The sequence below is a fragment of the Rhineura floridana genome, chromosome 13 (assembly GCF_030035675.1).
Source record: "Rhineura floridana isolate rRhiFlo1 chromosome 13, rRhiFlo1.hap2, whole genome shotgun sequence".
Taxonomy (NCBI): Eukaryota; Metazoa; Chordata; class Lepidosauria; order Squamata; family Rhineuridae; genus Rhineura; species Rhineura floridana.
The window spans coordinates 24,581,413-24,606,326 of NC_084492.1; the positions used below are offsets into that span (position 1 = coordinate 24,581,413).

General features: G+C 38.7%; 1 protein-coding gene across 1 annotated transcript in view; it reads right to left on the reverse strand.

Annotated features, from left to right (window-relative positions):
• Positions 1 to 24,914, reverse strand: part of ZNF536 (zinc finger protein 536) — a 340,362-nt gene that overhangs the window by 213,113 nt on the left and 102,335 nt on the right. The window contains exon 3 of the mRNA XM_061594403.1: positions 12,921 to 14,492. Coding sequence (XP_061450387.1) covers positions 12,921 to 14,492 — 1,572 coding nt within the window. The remainder of the gene's footprint in view (positions 1 to 12,920; positions 14,493 to 24,914) is intronic.

Below are 24,914 nucleotides of genomic sequence, written 5' to 3' on the forward strand. Positions count from 1 at the left end.
GTGGAAGAACCAAAGGTGTGGCTTTTCACTTTAACAAATTTTCATTAAAGTTATTTAAAAAATAAGAGAGGGGAGGTAGAAATTCCAACCAGTGGTACTGCTCAGTTTTCTTGCAAAAACACCTCCAGCTGGATCCTTGTCTTTCAGTTGATAGAACAGCTTCCTGGCAGTTCTGTTGTTGAGTGAATTAACAAAATGACTCCAAACTATACTAATGGTTAACAGCTTTTTAATTTTATTAGCAACACCAAGATAAGTTATTGAAGCATTGTTTTTAGTATTGTTTTACATTCCATTCAGAAATGACCTAACTTGGAACTCCATATACATTTAAAGATAAAAGTGTGACACTTATTCAGAAAGCAACAATTATTAAAACTTACATGCCTTCATTACCAGGAAACCTTAATATATTTTCTAATTACTTCCAACAATACTCTATTTCAAAGCACATGATAACCCAGCAGAAGTTTACACATTTCACTTCAATCACAGGTTTTTTAAACTGTGGCTGTCAGAGTGTTGTTCATTGAATTTCACTGTCATCTCTTGGTTACTACTGAAGAAGAAAACTGGTACAACATATTAAACTGGAAGCATTTCTCAAAAGAATATGAAAAAAGATAACTACAATAATTCTTTCCCTCCTAAAGTATTACAAAATTTGAACCTATTTAAAACTCAAGTAGAAATGACAATAACCTTTTTAAAAGGAAGGAAGTTTTCACTTGTATGGCAGTCCATTCTCTAGACTCATATGCCTACATAACAAAACATATTACAAAGCCTTTGATTTTGTATTGCTTCAATAAACATGTTATAGTGAACACACATATCGATTCCTACACTTTGACAAATATATAGAAATTCCTCTTTGCTTTAAAGAGTTAACAGAGCAACAGGTAATTACATTTACCCCAGTGATATAATAATCTAGGAACATGAGCAGAAAAGCGGCAATTCAGAAATTCAACAAGATTACACATTTTTTACAATAATAAAAGAATATCCAAAATACTGATATGTGAAAGACAAAATTTGCTCTTATTTGTGTCTATCTTTTTTAAGGTGCAAAATTATGACTAAAATAACAACACAGGGCTGATTTATGTCTGCAGTTCTGCACTTACTTATGTGCAAGTCTTACTGATGTCAGTGGGAGTTATACACGAGTAACTCTGTGCTGGATTACAGTCTACCCATTTATGCTATGGTAGTTGTGTATGCTAAGTGATATTGGAGCCCATGGGTGGCATTCAGTGCTAGTCCTACTCAGAGTAGACCCATGAAAGTTAGTCGACATGACTAACATAGGTCTGTTAATTTCAGTGGGGCTCCTTGGAATGGGTCTTGAATACAACCCCATGATCTGAGTATGGCAAATATTGGTAGATATCTCAGAGGACAGAGGGTTAGACCAGCGTTCAGACTGTCGTTTTATACATTTTAAATACACTTGAATTATAGTTGTCAGATGTTCATTATTTGGAAGAGTTACCCTTATGTCAGAGCATAAAAGACACTTGAAGACAAAGTGTAACACTTATTCAGAAAGCTACAAAGAATATACCAGCCATGACATATTCCAGAACTGTAAAAAGAAAATACTGCCAGGGTGTATCTTGGCACTTTGAAACAGTTTTCTTGCCTGATTTAACTCATCTCTTTCTTGCCTATCTTTAGATATTAAACCCCACAGTTCTTATTTAAATTACACTTACACATTCGTGTTCGTTAACTTAAGTTGCTGAACAAGTTGGACACAATACCACACGCAGTTAGATGCAATTAAGTCCACTGGAATCTAACTGTGGGTTAGCCTCAGAGTTGAGCAGTACCTGAAGGATTTCTAGAACTGGCTTGTATCTCTGTCGAACCTGCAGTGCTAGAGTTTAGAAAGGGCTACCCTATAGTCTACAGCCTCATATCTGATGGGGAATGGAATGTGCTTAGAGAGGAAGGTACAAATAATAGATCACCCAGAACTCTGTGGGAGTGCAAAAAAGTTTGATTTGGTCCAAGCACCATCACTTTTGCTGTATGAGCACATGTCATACCTCCTGGTTAATTAATCTGGGGAAATTATTATCCATTTTTCTGTACTTATAATCACTACAATGAGAAGGCAAGAGTAAGATCACCACAGAAAGTGTGAGGAGAATCAGCTTTTCATTGCTTTTCAGCACCCTGATTCTAAATCCCAAGAGGGTAGTTGAAGTTCACTTCAGCATTAAGTGATCCTGAGTATGCATCCTTAGAAGGTGCGATGAAAATGCTAGCTTTTCCAGTGACCCTTCCACAGTTTTAGTTTAGAGTTGGAAACTAAAAAATGAAACCAACTAGAAATAGTAAACATTATATAGTCTAAGTATCTGTAGTGTTGCACATTTGGAGATTAATTTTGATTGTAACTCTAGATAGTCAAATGATATATTGAACATAAGATACCGAAGTCAAAACCCCCATGCTTAATAATGCAAGTAGTCCCAGGGTGAGATGAAGAAGAGCCTGGTCCCTTAGCTTCTGCTTAGAAGTCACTGTTGATTCCAACAGTAGCTTTTTGAGCCAAAAATGTGCAGCAAAAGGAAAGTAACATAAACAAGGCTAAATGTCAACAGTGTTTGCAGACTTACTGACACCATCCATTTGTTTGTACTGAAATGACTAGCGAACCATTTGGCAAATACAACACGAGGCACAGACCAGCCCTTTTATCCAGGAGTGCAAACTTCATTGGGCTGCTGGCATTCGACTTAATTAAAAAAGGAAGAAAGCCATATGAGTTTGGTTGGATATTGCCACGCAAATAGCAGTGCATTATCCACAACAGCAGCTGAAGCCCAAGGACTCAGGGCCAGGTTCTGATCTCAGTTAACACAGACGGACATGAGGAGTAACTTCATTAGGAACAAAAGAACTTCCACCACAACAAGGGCCTGAAGGAGGTGGCAAAAAAGATAAATGGCATGATCTGAAAATCTCCACAAACTGTGAATATTTCTGCAAATGAAAGGGTGCTATTTAGGAAAGGTGGAAAAGGGGGTAGATAGGTTCAGATCATGTTTATATGTACAAACTGAGAGTGACTATTTTAACATACAATTAAATGTGGCAGCCTCATAGGTATGCATGCTGAAGGAAGATATTCTTTTCCTGAAAAAATAGAGGGAGGGGGTTCCTGTGTTGATAGTAATGCCACAGCTGTTGTGATACACACACACACACACACACACACAAATAATGAGAAATGATTCTAAAATACACTGGCTTTCTGCATTTTCAGCTGGATCCCTGCATTTATCTAAGAGAAAGACTTCTTGGATTTTACTGAATGTTGCCTTCTTCTGACCTAAACATATACACACATACTGAAGTAAACAAATGACACCCTTGCTGAACAATCCTTTACTAACTCTTGTGATGGTGTAAATTTAAAGCAAAGAATATATCATCTAATGCCCTTTGCACGCCAAGTCAGCTTTCTGAAACCTTGGGGTACAAAGTATAAAAGAAACTTAGGAATGTGAAGAAGCGGTGCAAGTTGCTTTGATCTGGATTCCTGCATTGAGCAGGAGGTTGGACTTGATGGCCTTATAGGCCCCTTCCAACTCTACTATTCTATGATGCTATAAGTAGACAAATCAGCCAAACTCATCACATCAGCTAGACTTCAACTGACTACATAGAGAGACAAATTGGACTGTGTTCATAAAAACTCATGGAGGGTTTTGGAAAGCTGAGCAAAAGAGGTAATTGAATGATAGAAGTTGGTTATGGTCTTACTTGATCACCTTGTCAGTGCAGAATGATCCGAGGAAGAAGTCTGACCAAACAATATCTCTCAATTGCTTCAGCCCATAATGAGCCAGTTATGTGCATCTGCTGCATAGTATTCTGCTTTTGGTGCACTGCTGCAAACATTACTTTTTGAACGTGGCATGTCAAAAGCAAAACCTTGCATGTGATACAGGGTGCATAGGTCACAATGGGCCCAAGGGCCTAAGAGTCAACACAGGGAAGGGTTTATGTGTGTTTGTGTGTGCATGCATGCACGTGCGCATGTGTGTATGTGACTACCACATACCCAGAATATCATAAGATTAGGTCCATGTAGAGGGAATATTTAGAGACAGGCCCCCCACCTCCTTAAACTATCATAGTTCATACTATTAATTGAAGTGGTAGTGATGAAGTATTATTGCTTGATAATGCTTCTTTTCAGTTAAACGCACTAAAAGAGATCTGTACAAGAGAGTTGAGCTGTGATAGCCATTCGAACAACCAAACAGTCATAATGGTTGCTGTTATCACAAGATAAACATACCCTTGTGAATTTGCCCTGAGATTTAAAGGCACAAACATAATATAGATTATTAACTAAGTAATGGAAGAAGGGCTCACAAAGACATCTCATTCCATTCAAAATGGTATCAAGATGCTCCTTGGAGCCAAAATAGAGCTCCAAGAGCAGCAGAAACTCTACATGGAACAAAGTAGACCTGAAGCTTTTAGCAGAAATTAACCGTAGCAACTAGTTCTGAAAATTATAATTCATACCTTTCTCATGGGGCAGTTCAATGAGTACAGACCCTGGTGTTGTTCTAATAAAACCCATGTTATTACAACAATGTGCATATTCTGCAGTAACACGCAATACCTTATAAAAGCCTAGATATTATAGTGCAATCCTATAGAGGTCTACCCAGAAGTAAATCCCATTGAGTTCAATGAAACTTACTTCCAGGTAAATGAGTATATGATTGCAGTCTAAAGCCAGATCTGTTAGGGAAGGTCAAAGGCTTTCAGAAGGAATAGTGTCAGGGACTGTTTTTATATCCCTCTTTCATACTGTGTCTTACAATAGTGGTTAAAAGAAGATTAAACATAACTGCAGAGCACAAAGAAGGCTTCTGATATAGAACATGTCTCTTTGCTGGGCATGGAGCAATATTTCATATTTGTATAGCCCTCTTTTTTCAGAAACCTTATAAGGCGCTTCATAAGCACTCATTAGTTTAACTGCATAACATCTACTTAAGGCTGGTATAAACTGACATACCAATGGGGCTGAGAAAGATTGAAATCAGATATTAAAGTCACAGACCACAGCTATGGCTGAATTGCCAAGCAAAATGACTAAATTCAGGACAAGGTGGCTGAAAGTTAAGATCAAGTCACATGGCAAAAAGGAAGTATCACAAAACTGATTCAATAAGATTTCTAGTGGAGATTTATGTGTATCATGTGGTTGCGTCACCTGCCATCTAGTTCGCATAACATAATGCATACTGTGCTTGAGACTGATGTTCTAAACAGCAGAATGTTGTTTTGTTATCTTCCATTAATAGACTTATGTGAACAGGGGGCATCTCAATGGTCTTCACCCTACATGTTGTCTTGAGTGGAGAGGGAAAGTATACACAGGAAGTTTCAGTATTAAGCCGAATACGACTGAAATTGTCTACTCACTTACTAGGGAGTCAGTCTCACTAAATAAAGTAGGACTTACTTCTGAGTAAACATGCTGAAGGTTGTGGTATAAAAAATAAATTCTTAAATAGCAGGAGACATTCCCTTAAGCTACAGGGCATGTGTACCCTGTCACCTCTCAGTTTCGCTATCTACATACACTGGGTACTTTCATAAATCACTATATTTTCCAGACTTCAGCTGATTGAGGGGTCTCCTCAGCCTAGGTTCATAATAGGGTTGCCAGGTTCAGGGCCTGAGACTGATCCTGTATCTTTAGGAGAAGAGAAAATCAGCCAAGTGCAGGTGTTCGTGCAACACTGTAATGGGAAAAACCACCAGGTGGAATTTTCCCTTCCCCCTGCACAACTTTTAAAGATACAGAAGACCTCTTGGAGGCTGGGCCTGGCAACCCTAGTTCATAACAATGAAAACAGCAGGGAACAAGATGACCATCAGGGTGGGTAAGAAACATGGAATGACCTAACTCGTAGCCAATGGAGGCTGATCCATTAGGGCAAATTTGGCATTGTCCCACCACCCTCAGTCTGCTCTCAGCCAGCCCCACTTGCTTGCATTCTTACCTACAACCAATCCAGTGATTGCATTACTTGTCAGCTTCACTCTCCTTATTCTCAGTGTTGCCCTTGTGGAACTTGGCAGGAAAAAGATGAGATGGCTGTGCATGACATTGACTCTGGTCCCACCTCCTATTGGCCTCCCTGCCTTGTGCCCTACTAGTTCCAAGAGTCACCAGCCACCACTGCCCCACCTTACCACAACATTTCTAAGTTGCCCTATATTGCTTTAACACAGTGGTCCTAGAGATATCAACTGGATTGCCTCAATGAGTTAACAGAATTGTGTATATTTAAGTGAAAACCTGGTCCATATTGATGGATTAAGCGCGCATGCGCGCACGCACACGCATGCACACGCGCGCACACGCGCGCACACACACACACACACACATGCGCGCAAGAGAGAGAGAGAGAGAGAGAGAGAGAAAACACACACGATGGTCAATTGCCCATTTACAAAGTAACATATTACTTTGTAATAGCCAGCTTGCTAAAACACACAAGGATAAAAAGCCATCATTAATGACATTTATCCGAGAACATTGCTCATGCCCACAAATTTATGTAAGTAAATTTATTTATTTATTTAATAACATTTATATACTGCTTGATTGTAAAAAAACCAAAAACCTCTAAGTGCTTTATATGATTACGTCCTCCACAAGGATTCAGATAAAACATGGACACTAAAGCAGTCAGGGTGAATGGCTGTCTTGATGAGACTAGCGACTGATGTTTTCTGAACTGGGAGTCAGGAACATTTTATTGAGGTTGCAGAGTGGGGAGAACAGAGTGTGAGATCAAAATGAACAGAGCATTCCTGCTGACTGTCTCACCACTGTGCATAGAGTAGGTGAATCAGTCACATCGACCATTCATAATGGCAATGGGATAACACAAAATGTCAAGAGAAATTACAAAAAAAATAAATGAAAATATCCTCAGTTGGTTATTATCTAAACTAAATTAAAAATGGTCATCATTAGGTGAGCAGAGTGTATCTATTTCAGTGTCCAACACTGTGTCCACAAGTGTCCAACAATCATGTACATTTAACTAGAATCAAAAATAACTTCACACTATGCACATACCCACTGTGTATAGTGCATACCCACTATGCACATACCCAGATGATATGTGAGATAACTACACATTCTTTTTTCACCATATGTACATTGCCTATACATATGGCCCATAGGGATTGGGAGAAATTTGATTCAGGTTGCATTTAAAGTTGCAATTTCATACTTTCCAAAACAATATAAAAACCAAAATGCGGACATCTTTCAAAATTTGCACACATCCAAATTTTATGCCAATCAAACAATGTTTATTAAAATGTATATATTAGGGGAAAGTGTGCATAAAAATGAATATATTAGTGAAAATAACATACAAAATGGCATTATATTGGGAGAAATCGCTTGCCAAAATATGTAGATTAGTCACAACTGCATACAAAAATGTGTGCATTAGGAAAATTTCCACTAAAATGCTGAAGAATTTTCATAAGAAAAATTCCCAAATTACTGCAGGAATGTGAAGAATTTAATTTAAAACTGGGAAAAATGAGAAACTGAGATAACTGAAATTGGCAGCTCCTTCCATCCCAAATGGGCCATTCTCCTTTTTGCAGCATATAGACACAGAGAGGGGGAAAATCTCTCCCATATATTGCAAAGAGTACACAATACATTTACTGAACTATAACATGTCAAGTGGTCCTGAGTGCCCTCTTCTGATGTTGGCTGGATCTGGGTCAGTGACAAGACAACATGACTGAAATTGAGTTACTATAGCTCAAAAGAGCCAAGAATCTGATTGAATTGGGCTGAAAAGTATGGACATGGCAGCACTGTAAGATGTGTTTGAGTCTAGAGACATTAGCATGTGTATGAAGAACCACCAGTGACTACCCCACTGCCTCTGGTCCTCCCCCCTGAGTGGATGCAGGATCAGGTCCCCGGCCAGCAGGGATTGCTCATGAAGAATGGCTGGAAGATAAGCCAAATAAGGAACCACTGGAGAAAGACCCAGCTACTGACAATGAAGCCTCAGTGTTCCATATATCCCAGGGTGGGGCTGAGCTTGGCCTGGCTTGGCCTGGCTTAGCCTGGCTTAGCCTGGCTTAGCCTGATAGGAGTTCCAGAAGAGCCAAAGCCTAGTAGAGAAAAGGGGTTAGCAGTGAGCCTGAGGGGCTGGTAGTTTACAGGATGAGGTATGAGTCCTCAGTGTAGACACAACAAGGAATGGGTGGAGGGCATTCAATGGGGGAAGTGTGGATGTGATGTAATTTCCTGTCCATAATAAACAAGGATAAACTGAACAGTTCTGTGGTTGTGGCTCTTGGGTGCTGGAGGAGGGGGACCAGGGCTATGCACATTGGGCCTTTTGATGTTCCCCAGCCCATAGAAGCCCAGCAATGTCTCAATAAAAATGTCCTTAAGCAAGAAGGTTTCAGGCCATCTGCTACACTAGTCCACAACTCTCTAAATGCAACTCTACAAGTGAAGCCACAGTAAGTTATCCTCTAAATTCAGCCCTGCAATCACCCCACACTCAGAATACTTGCATAATACACGATAAGTGGTGAAGCTGGTAACCCATTTTGTTACTACTAGTTGAACATTAGGAGTGGTCTTTGCAGCCATTCATTGAGGAAACATATTTTGGATGATAAATGCAACCACAGTGAATGTTTCTTGGAATGTGTTGAAGGTGCCACCAATTCACTTCTCTCAGAGCAGGCCAAGGAACCATATTTGTTCTGATAACAGTTCACAAAATTCCTTGGCCTAAGGAATAGCAGATAACTAAATAATCATGATCTATTTTTAATGTACATTAATTAATTTTTAGTATCTTGGAAAACAAATTGTTAAAACTACTATGAATACTTAAGAATACTACTACATTATTAGTATGCCATTACTAAGACTTCAATGGAAACTAATAGTAAAGATGTTTGCCAAAACTTTTTTTTTAAAAAAAATCTGGAATGATGGGGAAAAGGACTTGGATTGCAATTCTACTTAAAAACAACAGCAACCACATTGCCTTATCTTAGTTGAAAGGCACCGTTTGTGAAACTTTCATGAACTCAGCAAGTCATGAAGTTAATTTTGAATCATTAGAAGGATGGAAACTTAAAAGAGATATTTGATTTCAAGAATAATGATGAATTCAGGTGACTCCAAAGGTTTAATTTCAACATTATATCAAATGCTGTTAGAAGCAGATTATGTGGATAATTCCTTCTTAAAGATGCAGGTGAATAATTTTCAAATGCCAATAGAGATAGAAGAGTAGAATGCAGCAAAGGGAAGGGACAATTTAAGTCGTTTCAGCATGCATCAAAGAGACGTTGCTTAAGCTAGTACCTGGCTGTTATTTAACGTCTTTGCTTATTGTCTCTGATAAGCCCCAGGAACTCTCCAACACGTTGGAAAGGTTTTTAAACTGTTGTTACATCCAAGCATATGTGATGGCAATGTAAATCGGTGCATGATTTCTGGGTAATAATATCCAAGGAAATCTCAAGTATTACTCAACAATTGGTACTCAACCCCTTTGGCCCCTTTGAGTTTATTCACTGGGCCTCAGTTAGTTTTGTTGAGTAAAGAACTTATTTCATATCTTCCCAGTGAAACTGATTGGTCATTGCCAAGAACTGGAAGGAATTACTAATGAACTGAGTCACTGGTATCAGAAAGTATGGCAAATAGCCATTTTGGAAAAGTTAACATATCAAATAAGGGTAATGATAAGACAGACAAAATGAGATAATTTTTTATTTAATTTGGTCTAAGTTTTCAGATTTTATAGATAACTGGAATAGTAGGAGGTAGTTCCACAATCCTACATTTGAGCATGGCACAGATGAGACCACCATGTAGAAACTTGTCTGTAAAGTTGGAAGGAGGAAAAACCTGAGTTAGGACACCTCCCGTATTTACATAATGGATTTAAGACCATGCTGACCATGATCCAATAAGACTGTACCATTAAACTTTTATTTTTATGAGGTGTACTACTATGGATTGTTTTTCCTCTTTGTATTTAATGCAGTAATAGTTTCTGACTTATAATTGATACTTAATAAAGATATTTACTAAAAAAAGAGTGATAATGGAAATGTAATATGTATATAACACAAATAGAAAGTAAGATTCTTAAACTTTGAACACAATCTTACACAAGGAAACTAAATTTTGGAATTTTTTTTGGACAGCCTTTTTATACTCACGAGGCTGAATAGCTATTAAAAGGAGGGAATGTGGGACTTTTAATTTGCATAACATTAACAGCTGTCAATATTTTTCAAACTGTCAGAAATCCTATAGTACTTTCCTTTTTTGACAACTTGGAAAACATTCTTTGCACCGCATAGTTATGGGTACTGAGCTCAGAACAACACACTTTTCAGTTTAAAGCTGCCCTGCAGACACTTCTGCATATTATATGTTCAAGAGATATGGGTAGCCTTTCTAACTCATTGAAACTCCACTTTTCTATGACCCAGTATCTTGAATTTTAAGTATCCAGTGACTGTACATTTGTTTAGAACAACAGGCCTTGTGGGTAGATTTGTGAATACCCTTGAGATGGCAGATACACAGCAATAGGAATTATGCTGTTCTTTCCCATGTCCCACTCCACTCCATTCCTACACGTACAAAGGTATAAAATAAAAGAAACAAGGGGGAACCTCTAAGCAAGTGTCTTCCAACATTTATTGGAATTTAATTTTACTTCTGCCAAATAGGCCTCTCCCTTAGTTTAGTAGCCTCCAATTTAGTAAATCAGCGATACCACATTTTAAAAATAAACACCCCAGCATATTTTTGAGCTGTGCAGCGTGGGTGGCCTTGATTTGCAAAAGGCAATGTTGAGAGGTACAGCATTGCACTCCCCCCACCCTCCTGCTAAAGTCTATGGGTTTTTTTTTTAACTGCTTACTGTGTGCTTTACCTCTCCGGGTTAATTAGCTGAATTTAGGCTATGTGCTTTTATGCCTCTGCTCTCCACTCTTTCTGACCATTTATATTAGCCTGCAATAGAGGTATCACATCATGGTTTGTGACAACGTGCCAGCCCACTAATGGTATACCCCCATACCTAAGATTTCAGAGCTAGTGCAGGAAGACCTGGGAACACTCCTGACATTAACACTACTTAGGGGTGCATCAAGAAATATAAAGTGTGAATATGACAAGCCCATGTTTGTGAATGTGAATTATACACCTGTCAGAGAGCTGGGATGGGGGGATCAGGTTGCAAGTTGCTTTGGGGTGTCAGTACCATCATGTGACATTAACTAGTGGGGAGAGCTTGGAAAAGTTACTGTTTTGAACTACAGCTCCCATCAGCCCCAGCCAGCATGGCCACTGGATTGGGCTGATGGGAGTTATAGTTCAAAAAAATAACTTTTCCAAGCTCTGCTAGTGAGACAGGACAACCAGCTTGTTGAATGAGCATTTAAATTTCCATTCCACTTGTTATCACCACAGCAATATATAAATTCATTATAAAAATGTCTGCTTGGCATTTTTGTTGCAGCTCTTGCTGTGCTTGAAAGCTACAGAGATAACATTAAAGGGATGGATCTGTACAGACCCTTTCTGTCCATTGAAGGGTTTTTTTTAAAAAAAAGAAGTCATTTTGCACTGAAAACTGCAAAAGAAGGGTCCATAAAGCACTGCTTTTCCCTATCCACTACAAGTCTGAGGCTTGCATGGTTGTGGATCATATAGGAAAACTGAGTGTGATTAATCCATTTCTCCTTCTACACATGATGAATGTTGGAATCACCAAGTGATGGCAATAACATGTCATAGATTTTCCATTCAACACACTTTGGATAAGCAATAAGATTAGACCTCGCTGAAACCAGAATGGCAATAGAGTCCATTAGGTGTCAAACCTCTTCACATTCAAGATAACCGGGTAATTGGATAAGTTAATCTAGTCAATGTAGTCTGCCATTTGATGACTCCAAAAATAATTGTTTGCTGAGATAAAGTGATTATATGCATCTACTCAAGGACAACAGCATGGTTTTTGTTTTTTAATATATCCACAACTGTCACATCAATTAAGTTATTGGGGTTGGTGCTATTTCCAGTAAGGAAATTGTGTAATGAATTTGAAAGTGTGAGTTATCTAGTTTTTGAAAATAATAAAATATTAAAGTTGTACTCAACAAAGTTCTACACAGAGCAGACCCATTGAAATTAATGGATCTAACTTAGCCATGCTCATTAATTTTAGTGAGTCTACTCTGTGTCTGCCTAACATTGGATATAACCCTTACTGTATAATTAATAATTTTGGAATTTCCCTATAAAAATATAACTACAAATTGGAAAAGCCTACCTGGTTTTTATTTAATTAATATACTGCCGAGCATATTCAATATGCTCTTATTCAACATAAGGAAAGAAATTCTGGAAAACAAGCTAGGCTAAGGCTTGGCAAAGCATCCAGTGTTTTTTCTCAATTCAAATGCTGAAAAGTTGCAAGTTACCATGTCAGTTTAAAAAAATAAAATAAAACTAGATTGATAAAAATGAAGCAGCAGATGTCCCGGTCACATATCATAAATACAAACATCTTATATAACAGCTAATCGAATTAAAAACTACATGATATATTTTTTAAAAATGGCCTGGACCACATATAAAGGCCACAGCACGAAGCACACTTCATTTCAATGGAGGTCCATACTTTGTAACAAAGTAGAATTTTGTCCCGTGATTTTAAAACATTTTTTAAAACCAGACTGACTAACAAGCATAGTTAGGCATACTCACTAATTTTGTGGGTTTTTTTTTTTCTGAAATGGTCTGAAAGAAGGATTCTAAAACTTACCACACAAGTCAGGTCTCTTGATACATCCACTACTTCCTGTGCTACTTGCAAGTCCATTAAAGGCTGCTAAGCCATCAGAGCTGTAGGCTCTTAGAACCGACAACATGTTTACTTGCTTCTCCAGGACCTGTGGACCTTGAGCTTGTTCAGATTTCATGGTACCTTGTGCACCTTCTTGGGAAGAAAGCAGATTCTGACTGTGCCAGTGCTTTTCAGAAGATGGCAATGGTGGCATTAGTCCTTGTGATGTTTTTGAGGCAACAGAGCCTTGTATGTTGTCCCCTCTGTCGATGCCATCTTTGTTTAGACTGGACAACTGTTTGTTCGTAAGATCAGATTCTGTTTCAATGTCCTCATCATCAATGGTTTCTTCCTTGGAGGATTCCATATCTTCAGATGAAGCTATGTCTGACAGATCATCAGTAGCACTTTTATTTACAGAGTCAGAAAGCAGCATGATTGGATCATCTTCAGTTTGTGTTTTTATGTCAGGTTCATTAGTGGTGCAAGAATTTTGTGCTCCAGTGACTCCAGAATAAACACCAAATTGTTTGTAGAAGTCTGCTGCAAAATTATAAAAAGTGGAATCCATGTGACCAGGCCAAGCGGTATTCCTTTGTTCTCCTGGTGATTCCTTGGATCCTTGACTCATTCTTTCAGAAGCTGAGTCTATCTGGCCAATCAAATTGGAAGCAGCTACATCTTTGTTGGACTGTATGGAAGTCGGCAGCAAACTGGCTTTATTTGCTGAAGCAATGGCTTCCCTAGGTTGGTCTTTACCATTTCTAGTTGTTCCTAAAACACTGTCTTTACGCTTAGCTTTGCCTAGATGATTGGCTTGGAGATGAAGAGCCATTAATTCCATAGATGATGTTGTGAATGAACAAAACAAGCAGCCATGCCAAGCAATATTGTCTTGGACTGTAATAGATGAACCCGGAAGACTGGCTACATCTGGTCTCACAGAGAGGTCAAGAGGTTCATACTGCGATTTTTCTGTTTTTCTCTGTTTACTAGATATTTTTTCCTCACCGCTCTCTAAACCCAGATGCTTTGTGGAAAGGCAGTCAGACAGGACTTTATCCTTCATTTCTTTTTCTTTCTTCAAGGAACTGAGGACAAAGTTGTCCATAAAAGCTTGCAGTGACCCTTGGAAGTTCACTCCATTCCCAACCATGCTATGATAGGCTCTACCCAGTTCAGAAAAGCGTGTCCCTTTGGAAGATATGTCAGGACCCTTCATATTGTCTGAAGAAACTTCTGATGACATGCCAGTTGAATGGACTGGATGATCTCCTGAGGAAAGCATTCCTGGTGACCACTGCTGAGATCCAATGCTACTCCGAAAATCTATTCCAGGAAGACCCTTGAAGGCTCCTTTCAGTACTTCAGGTCTAATGAACATTGATCCTTTGCTTGAGGTTTCTTCTTTGTGTTCTTGACTTTGAGATTGCCCAGAGAGTGGTCCTGCTCCATTCTGTCGTTCCCGATGGTGTCGTTCCAAGTGGTATTTGAGTGATGCAGATTGAGTACCGGCATAATCACAGTGGGGGCACTTGTAAGGTTTCTCACCTGCAATTATCAAATGACAAATACATATATTAGGTGTATTAAAATGAATTACTGGAGGTGCGGTGGGGTGGGGTGGGAGAGAACAACATCTATCCTTCTAAAATAACAATGGCCCCAAACAGCCACTAATTATTTTTTTCTAATTCCAGTTCTTTCCCCTATAAAATATCTCAGTTTTAAGATTTTTCTTTAAATCACTTTCCAGCAACTCAAAACTGACACCTCATAAACACACAGCTATCTTTTCCTTAACCCAATATGCTAAAACTGCTGCAGAATTAAAAGATATTATTATTAAAATGAAGCGAACCTCTTCCACCACAGTGATCATTAAAAGTACAAGTGGGAGGGGGGGAATGTAACAAATAGATGACTACAATGGTTTTCTGTAAACAATAATGTTAAAATTTGTTTAAATTATACACATGGAAACCATTTTTAACCCTAAAAATTTTATGGCACTGTTACGCAAGACTGAAATGAATGATTTAAGTCTTGCTCTGCAGTAAATCATGGATATAATTAGCAAATGGCATTCTGCACAAGTAATTTATCATTATTTGGAGGGCACCATTCCAGAAGGATTCAAAGATCTGCAGACCTGCTGCATTGTTTCTAAATAAAGAACCATAAATACAGTTTCTATAAAATATTAATACCATTACAGTGCATTACAATTGTACTGAGTAAGGACATATAGTAAAGATAAAAGGTAGTCAATAAAATAGAAAGAAAATGAGAAATAAAAAGAAATAAAATATATTTAGTTTCTCTGCTTGAAATTAACATTATCTACTAGTTTTTTTCACTGCTTTAAATTTGCACTAATGGTACCTCTAATGCTCCAGTAGTAAAATGTGTAATTTACCTCTAATAAGCACTTTTCAGCAGAGTAAGGATTGGTTTAAATAGTGTTCTAAAACATATAAGATAATCTTCATGAATTAAATATATATTTCTAATTCAGTGCTAAACTTGTATGGCTCTTTCTGATTTAGAAGAACTCTGGGTGGCACAGCACATATGTGAAATATTTACAGAAATTCACACATATACATCCGGAAGGGAAAATATGTCTAGATGAATGTGAATTTAAATGTATACTGAGCACTTGTTAGCAATCAAGGGTTCCCTTGCAGATCTGAATGCTGGAATAGTCATCGAAAGAGACAGGAATCTGACAGTCCTAGAAGCTCCTTTTAATAGTGCTCTGTCAATAACAGCAATTATTTCTCTAAGCAACCTAAACAACAAGGAACTATTTTTCTCTCAACTGTTTTCTTTAGCTGAAATGATCTAAATGCCAAGCCAGCCATCTGTGAACTGTGCCCTGAAAATGTTTCATTGTTTGTACATCTCTTCCCTCCCCACCCCACAAAAAAAAATCACTAGGAATTGTGTTCACATCCTCGTTAAAAGGCTGTGCATTCTAAACAATTTTTAAATTAGTTTATACATTCCAGACTTCCAAGTAGGGATGCAAGATATCACCACTCTCTGTTCTGCCCTGTATTTGTCGCATGCAGCACTGTTTCCATTCTGCTACAGGTCATCTTCCACCAAAAACTACTTTATTTGTCAATGGCAAAATTACGTAACTTAGCAATTTACATAACTTACATAATTAAATACACAAATTATGTACACGACATTATTCCACTCCATTCATTTCAATGCAAATGGATAGGGGATGCAACTGATTATGTATTGTTTGTGGACAGAAGGCAACAACAACAGCAAATACCAATTGTATTCGATGGAATGATTTCTGTTCCAGACACAGGAGGAATAAACAAATACTGGCAATTTCTGTTCCTGTTTCCATTTCCATAACAAGTCTCTGACCTTACTTCCAAGTATTTAAACAGAGAGCTACAATAAGATTTTGAAAGATACAGAAGGATGATCAATATTTGACCTTCAAGACAAGCAGTTAGAGATTGGCTGAGAATAGACTGTGCCCTGTTTGCCTTAATGGACCAGCCTCTACTAGTCCTTTCTGTGACCCCTGTACCATTAAGAACAACTTCCTTATCCCTTCCCCTCTGTTCTTAGTGTAAATCCACCCACATACTTAAGACCCACAGTGGAGACCCTGCTTCATGATCCACCACCAGCTGAAATGAAAAGGTTGGGAACGCAGAACAAGGCCTTTTCTGTGATTGTGCCCACTTCATGGAATTCAGTGCTCCAGATATCCAGCTGGCTCCTCCTCTCTTCATTTATAGATACTGGGCCAAGAAAGCGCTGTTTCAGATAGCCTTTGATCCGGGCAGCAATGGAACATTCTTATGTGCTTCTGTTATCTCTGTGACTATTTTTCGATTTCCGATTATTGGCGTTTTATTGCTGTTGATTATATGTTTTAGTAGTTGAGGTTAGCCACCTGGAGGGTTTTGTAGAGCTGGAAAAGTGGGCAAAACTCTCTTAATGAATACACTTGCAAGAATTGCCTAGTTGATGGATCTAAAGCACCCCAAGGCACAAGAGGCGACAACCTTGCTGAATCCAAGGATGTTTGGATCTGGTCAGTGCCTTGATAAGAGACTTCCTGGAAACCATATCTATGCCACTTTGGGTTCCATGATGGAAGAAAGGTGGGGTATAAATGAAAAAAATAAACAAAAAAAGGCCATTCTGTGCTACACATTTAAAGCAGCATCGTCACTTTAAGCAGTCCTGGTTTCCTCCGCAGAATCCTGGGAACTGTTGTTTTCAAGGGTGCTGAAAGTTGTTAGGAAACCCTTATTCCCCTCAAACAGCTACAATATCCAACGTTTCCTGGGAAGAGGGATGGAATCTGTCTGCTGCCTATCCACCAGTGACTCGCTCCATGCCTGCCCGCCCCTGCACCAGAGAAGGAGGAGGCAGGGGAGGAAAAAACCCCAGGCAGAAACTGAGAGTGGAGGCTGTGGCCACAGACTCCCTTAGCACGGCAGACAATGGAGGAGGAAGTGGAAGAGGAGGCACCACCCTATGGGGCAAGTGACAGGGTGCAGACTGGGATGGGCAAAAAATCTGCTTAATTCTGACCGGGGGGGGGTCAGAGGGAGTTCCCTCACACAGCTACTATTCCCAGAGTTCCTTGCGAAGAGGGGTTGATTGTTAAACCACTCTGAGAACTGTAGCTCTGTGAGAGAAAGAGGGGTCTCCTAAACACTTCTTTACAAACTCCACTTCTCAGGATTCTTTGGAAGAAGCCATGTCTGTTTAAAGCGGTATAATACTGCTTTAAATGTATAAGATGAGGTCAAAATCATTGAGCTAGTTCCATAGCACCCTCTGTGTTGCTGCTGTCTTAGACATATAGCCAACATCTTCAATGGCCAAGCAGATGCAGACAGAACTACTTATTTTGCTCAGTTGAAAAGGTTATTTAACTCTGCCTCCAAGGATTTCTGTACACCATGCTCTTGTGTAAGGGACAGAATACATGGCCAATGCATTTCTAGTGACAAATGTGATAGAACCAAATATAATAGAATCAATGGAGAGTTCAGTAATGCATTAGTGTCTTTACAAACTAGTTCTAAACATTGCATATTACAGGATGTCCTTGTTAAGAGTCCTCACAGCTGAATGATAGCATAGATAACATTAAAAAGGCATTGGGAATGATCCAGCCAAAGTGACCCGCTTTTGAATTCCATTGTCTCCACTGATTATTATGAATCATTCATACTGCAAAACATAAAGGAGGAGAGATTGCAAGGCCAGCCACTTCTCTTTGGGTATTTCACATTTAATGAAATCAGCCCAAGTCCAGTGTAGTAACTCACTGGACCAGTTTTCTGCAGTATGAAGTTGGTAAAAGTGCTACTGAGAAGATGCATGGGGAAAAGTAAAGTTAATTTGATAGATCATTATCTGCCCATTAGCAGGTGCACATTTTCATCTTTATTCATTGCTTCCACACATCACAAAATCAGGTCCAAGCCCCTCTCCCCATATTAATCCAACTGGGGAGTAGTTTTCTGACATGTGAAGTGTGGTCTATAGACAGTGGAGGCTGGAGTCCATTGGGGGCAGACGTCAGGGAGGCCAACAGTAGGGGGCGCTAGAGCAAATGGCTGGTGAAGCTAGAGTTAACGATAAGTGGAGGCAATTAATTCTGGTTTTGTCTCCATCCTCCTCCCTGCTGAGTTCTACAAGGACAACACTGAGATGAGAGATGAGTACAGTGACAGCCAGGGCAACCCCCTGGACTGGCTGTAAGAAAGGAGGTAGGCAGAAGAGAACTGCTTGAAGACAGACTGAGCTTGGTGGGGCAGTGCCCCACTGGCCCTAATATACTACCTTTGACTGTCTATTGGAAAAGTACCACCATCTATGATACAAAGGAAGCTGCCTTATATTGACTGAGTCAAGTCACTGGTCCATCTAGCTTAGTATTGTCTACATTGGGTTGTAGTCCTACTAACAGTCCTACTCAGAGTAGATCCATTGAAATTAATGGCACAAAGTTAGCCATGTCTATTAACTTCAATGGGCCTATTCAGAAATAAGACTAGCATTGAATGCCACCCACTGACTGGCTGTGGCTCTCCAGAATTTCAGACAAGTGTCCTACCTGGAGATGCCAAAGCTTGAACATGAGACCTTCTGCATGCAAAGCATCTGGAATTACATTTAGCAGCAGCATCAACAAAAATTGTGGATCCCCCCCAATATATTTAATCAATGGAGCAGATATTGATAACCTATTTTATCAATGGCAGAGATATTTTAGAAAAGAGTTGCAGTATGATTTAATTAGTTCATTATTATGCCTCTTCCTACTCAGTAATTTCTTTTCTCATTCTAATCACTCCACACTTCTGAAACCAAATGGAATATCAAAGGTTCTGTGGGATTATTTTTGGATCATGCACATGTTCCCCACATAGTTCATCTGTTTGTCAGAAATACCAGTTGCATTCTGAGTCTCTTTTCTCCCTTGCTATTGTGCCCGGAAAAGATGCAAGCCAAAAACAAATAAAAGGTATATGATTATTCCATACTCTGGTATTCTTGTTTTAATATTACTGCCTGTTCCATTGCACGACAGACAGAATAACGTTTTAATTTTTGCAAAGCTATTTAATTGAATTTAAATCCTATCTCAGATATTTATTTAGTCTTCCTACACGTCTTTACATAGTTAATACTGGGAGAAATAAATATGGATGCTCCTTAGCTCTGAAGCTTCAGTACATTAATATAAACTGTACACCAATTCCCCCAAAGCATATATATGTTGCAAACCTGAAGTCTTTTTACACAGCTGCTTATTGCTAAACAGTGTCTTGTCCAGAAGGGGACAATCTGTGTCTCTAATTGCTGTCAGTGAAGCTGAGATTCATTATGTGACTTTCCCATTAAAATGTGAGCATTAATTTGTATAATGAAATATCACCCACTGCAGTGTTCATTAGCCATGCCCTACTGTATACGCCACATTGTTAGCTACCTAGAAACTGTAGTTAATTTCACTAATGGATATTTCCCTACTTAGTGTTTGGAAGGAAATTTATACTGTAACATTACCTCTTAAACTTTTAAGGAAATTTAAATTCAATCAATTATTTTCAACAAAAGTTTGGGATGTCATTAAGTCAAGAAAAGGCAAGTGGTACAATGTTAAGGATGGGGTTATCTGGAGATATAGAAAGAAATGAAAGGAAGGCTCTTTTAGCTCAACTTTAAAATGCAAGAATAAAAAAAGATTTTCAGTGACAAAATTCTCTCTTCCTTTGGAGCATAAAAATGCTATTTCCCCCAATTATCCGCATAGCTCATCCTGCCTCCAAATGCTTTTTGAAAATGATAAACGTTTCTGTAAAAAGAAAAAAAGAGTTTAATTAATACATGGATGGGGAAATCCTGGGCCCATAGGCAGGATAAGCCTGCAGCTGGATCTCATCCTGTCCTTTGGGCCTCCTCACCGCATCAGCTCTTCAGCAGTGAAACAGCTAAGAGAGAACTGGGCTCTGATGCTGTACAGAATGTGCAACTGACGCTCCTTCCTTGGCAAGATCTGTTGCAAGAAGATCAAGGCAGAGGGAATTTCCCGCAGCAGAGAGGTACACTTGTGGTCATTGCAAATATATAAAAAGTCCTCCATGCATTTTGCACTTGCATGCATGCCATTTTTGAGGTGCAGTTGCACTTTGAAAGTTTGAGTCTTCGAACAGCTGTAAGGCAGGGCTTGCAAGTTCAGCTGTGGATTGAGGTTATTTGCATTCTTTCACTGGGATTCCTGAGTTCTTTTTGCCAGTGACACAGCCAGGACAGATAAAGGGTGCAGAAGAGCTTCTGCTTTTTTAAAACACACTTAAAAAAAAAAAGTCTATGGAGAAAATGGAAGATGAAACCTGAATGGAGGATTAAATATTTGCCTCTGTTTCAATGGAAAATCTCTCTCTCTCTCTCTCTCTGACTGTGTGTGTTAAAGGTGCATGGATTGTGGGTGAGTCTGGGCTTGGCCGCTACTGAAATGTAGCCCCAGACAGATTTCAACCTGGTAATGCTGTCCTTGACTTGAGAAAGGTCCCTGATTTAAGACATCTTCAATTTAGAAAATATCCCATAGACTCCTTGCATTGCTCAAGACTCCTAATTTGGAACAATGTTATGCATCAGTTCTGGACCTACATCTGGTGAGCCGTAATTGGAACTTGAATGGGTCACACAGCCACATTACAATCATCTTGGAAAAGAGACAGTTGTATAAAGGAAGAAGAGAGTGGCTTAACTGACAGAGAGAGAAAGTGAGAGCTGATAGGGAGATCTAGATGGACAAATAATTATTTATAGTAAACATTTGGGGTTCCTAGCTAAGTAATTGTTGGGAAAAAAGTGGAAACAAGGGTCTTGATCTGGAAAACTTTAAGGAGCACACCTTTCTGACTGTATCCTACAAAAGTTGTTGTTGTTATGTGCCCCCAAGTCAACTACGACTTATGGCGACCCTATGAATCAGTGACCTCCAAGAGCATCTGTCATGAACCACCCTGTTCAGATCTTGTAAGTTCAGGTCTGTGGCTTCCTTTATGGAATCAATACATCTCTTGTTTGGCCTTCCTCTTTTTCTACTCCCTTCTGTTTTTCCTCAGCATTATTGTCTTTTCTAATGAATCACGTCTTCTCATTATGTGTCCACAGTAGGATAACCTCAGTTTCATCATTTTAGCTTCTATTGATAGTTCTGGTTTAATTTGTTCTAACACCCAATTATTTGTCTTTTTTGAAGTCCATGGTATCCGCAAAGCTCTTCTCCAACACCACATTTCAAATGAGTTGATTTTTCTCTTATCAGCTTTTTTCACTGTCCAACTTTCACATCCATACATAGAGATCGGGAATACCATTGTCTGAATGATCCTGACTTTAGTGTTCAGTGATACATCTTTACATTTGAGGACCTTTTCTAGTTCTCTCACAGCTGCCCTCCCCAGTCCTAGCCTTCTTCTGATTTCTTGACTATTGTCTCCATTTTGGTTAATGATTGTGCCAAGGTATTGATAATCCTTGAAAAGTTCAACATCACTGTCAATTATAAAGTTGCATAAATCTTCTGTTGTCATTACTTTAGACTTTTTGACGTTCAGCTGTAGTCCTGCTTTTGTGCTTTCCTCTTTAACTTTCATCAGCATTCGTTTCAAATCATTACTGGTTTCTGCTAGTAGTATGGTATCGTCTGCATATCTTAAATTATTGATATTTCTCCCTCCAATTTTCACACCTCCTTCATCTTGGTCCAATCCTGCTTTCCGTATGATATGTTCTGCGTACAGATTAAATAAATAGGGTGATAAAATACACCCCTGACTCACACCCTTTCCGATGGGGAACCAATCGGTTTCTCCATATTCTGTCCTTACAGTAGCCTCTTGTGCAGAGTATAGGTTGTGCATCAGGACAATCAGATGCTGTGGCACCCCCATTTTTTTTAAAGCATTCCATAGTTTTTCATGATCTACACAGTCAAAGGCTTTGCTGTAATCTATAAAGCACAGGGTGATTTTCTTCTGAAATTCCTTGCTCCGTTCCATTATCCAATGTATGTTTGCAATATCCTACAAAAGTACATAACTCTATTTGCTTGTTGTCATTTGAGCACCTCCAATATATTCTCCCGCCCCCAGTTGAATAATCTTTTCATAATATGATGGCATAGATAACTCTGAAACCTGAATGATGTGAGAAGTGGGAGGGGTGACAGCTGGGTTGCTGTTCTCCAATGTTGGCTAACTTCCTGGAAGGGGGGAGGGGCCAACTGGAAGTCAGCCGACAGAGGAAGAAGTGAACACCCAAGATACGGGCATACCTGAACCACAGGGGGATAAAAGAACCAAAGGCAAGGCTGTGTGGGTGTGTCCTGAGTAGGGATGGGATCTGTTGGCTGGTGCTGGTTCAAAAGCATTCCATCAACCCAACAGGCCAGTATCAACTGAAGTTCTTTTTTTGTCTGCCTTCTGCTGCTTTTACCAATCTTTTTCCCCTCCCCCAAAATATTGATATTAATATCAATATTCTCAAACAAAATATTGATACTTTTAAAGGAAATATTTATATTTTGAAAGGAAATAATTGATAAATGGAAGGAAATATTGATAACATTATTCTTAATATCGATATTTTAGAGGTTGATTTTTTTTTCATTTTTGAAAATTGCCACAGAAAATGGCTACCAAAAAAACCAAACCCCTTGGTCCTCAGTGATAGAGAATAAGTGAATAAATGGAAAATTTGGTACCAAATCTGAATTGGGCAGAATTCTAGCATCTCTCTAGACCCAAGGTACTGAGAAGCAGAAGGTAAAGGAGCAAGTGGAAGCAGAATGAATGACTGAAGTAGCAAAGACTGTGGAGCTCCACACTCCAGACTCTTAATAAGGATAGGATGTATTGCAGGAGACTGAGAAATTGTTACCCTGAATAACTATAACCTAACCAATATGATATTTGTTTAAGAATTGGTACCAGTTCTGTCATTATCTCCGAGGGCATAAAAAGTTATTTTTTATTTCTAATAACCCTTGTAATTGGTGATATTAGATTGTTTATCATAGAAATTTATCATATACAACACTTGCATTCCATTTCAACATATTCTTTTATTATTTTATAATACTTTGTTCTTTAGTTCATAGAAATTGATCTTTATCTAACATTATTGTGCTTTTAAAATACTTTGTAAATGTTGTCTGCATAGACTGTATAATGCCTCTGTGAATTCATTGTCTTATTTTTAATAGCAGGTTTTCTTCCCAGAATAATTTTGTTAGTAAGTTTTAGGACATTATTTTTATAGAGAATATCTACTCAACTGTATTTATTTTCCATAAATTGAGAGGCACAGGTTCTGAAAGCACGATCAGTGGCATTTATTAAGCAAAAATGACAATTTAATTGCAGTCAGACTATAGATTGTTTAAAGAAGAAATAAATGTAGGGTTTCCCTCCCAAAAAAATCCTGATAGCATGTGTTTTAGATATAAGTATTAAAGTATTGTTAAATATCTTTATATTGTATGAACTGAGTTTTAAGTGAATCTTTGGATTACTTTTTCAGGTAATTAATTGCTTGAGAGATATTCATAATTTTCCAGTACAGAGAGAACATGGTGCTTTTAAAATTAATTATTCCTAAAAGTTTGATTGATTACAACTGAAGGGACTTATGGTGCAATCCTGTGAGACTCAAGGACAATGAGTTCAGTGAGACATCCATCAACCTCTTGGTACAAACAAACTGACCACAAACAAACTGATTTCAAATTTCCTAAATTTGTAAGAGACTTTGCTCAGCAATCATGCTAGGTTTACGGCTTTGATTCTTTAACCTTCCACAGCTTTGCACATGTACAGAACACACATGAAAAGCAGAAGCTTTTGCATGGGGAGAAACGGGAAGGACAAATATATGCTCACTCTAAGTTCATAAAATCCCTGATGAATCAGACCAAAGTTCCATCTAGTCCAACGTTCTGTTTCATGCACTGGCTACCAAGATGACACTGGGAAGCCACAAGCAGGGCATGAAGATATAAGCCATCCTCTACACTTTCTCTGTCTCCTCCTCCTGTCCCCCAACAACTGGAATACAGTGGCATACTGACACTGAACCTAGATGTTCTATTTAGCTTCATGATGGAGACCTACTGACCATGAATTTGTCTAATCACTTTTTAAAGCTACCTTAGCTATTAGCCATTACCACATTTGTGGCAGTAAATTCCATCCATTAATCGGGGCTTAATCTGTTCATTCCAAATCAAAGATTTATTGTTTAACAACTTCAGTTATTACTAGACTTCAGCATCATTGACTGTACTGTGTCTACTGCCAATCATGTTCATGTTCTGATCTCAGGCATCTTTATCATGTCAAATAATTCGTACATTCAAACATACATTCTGTCTTGCAACTACACTAGTAT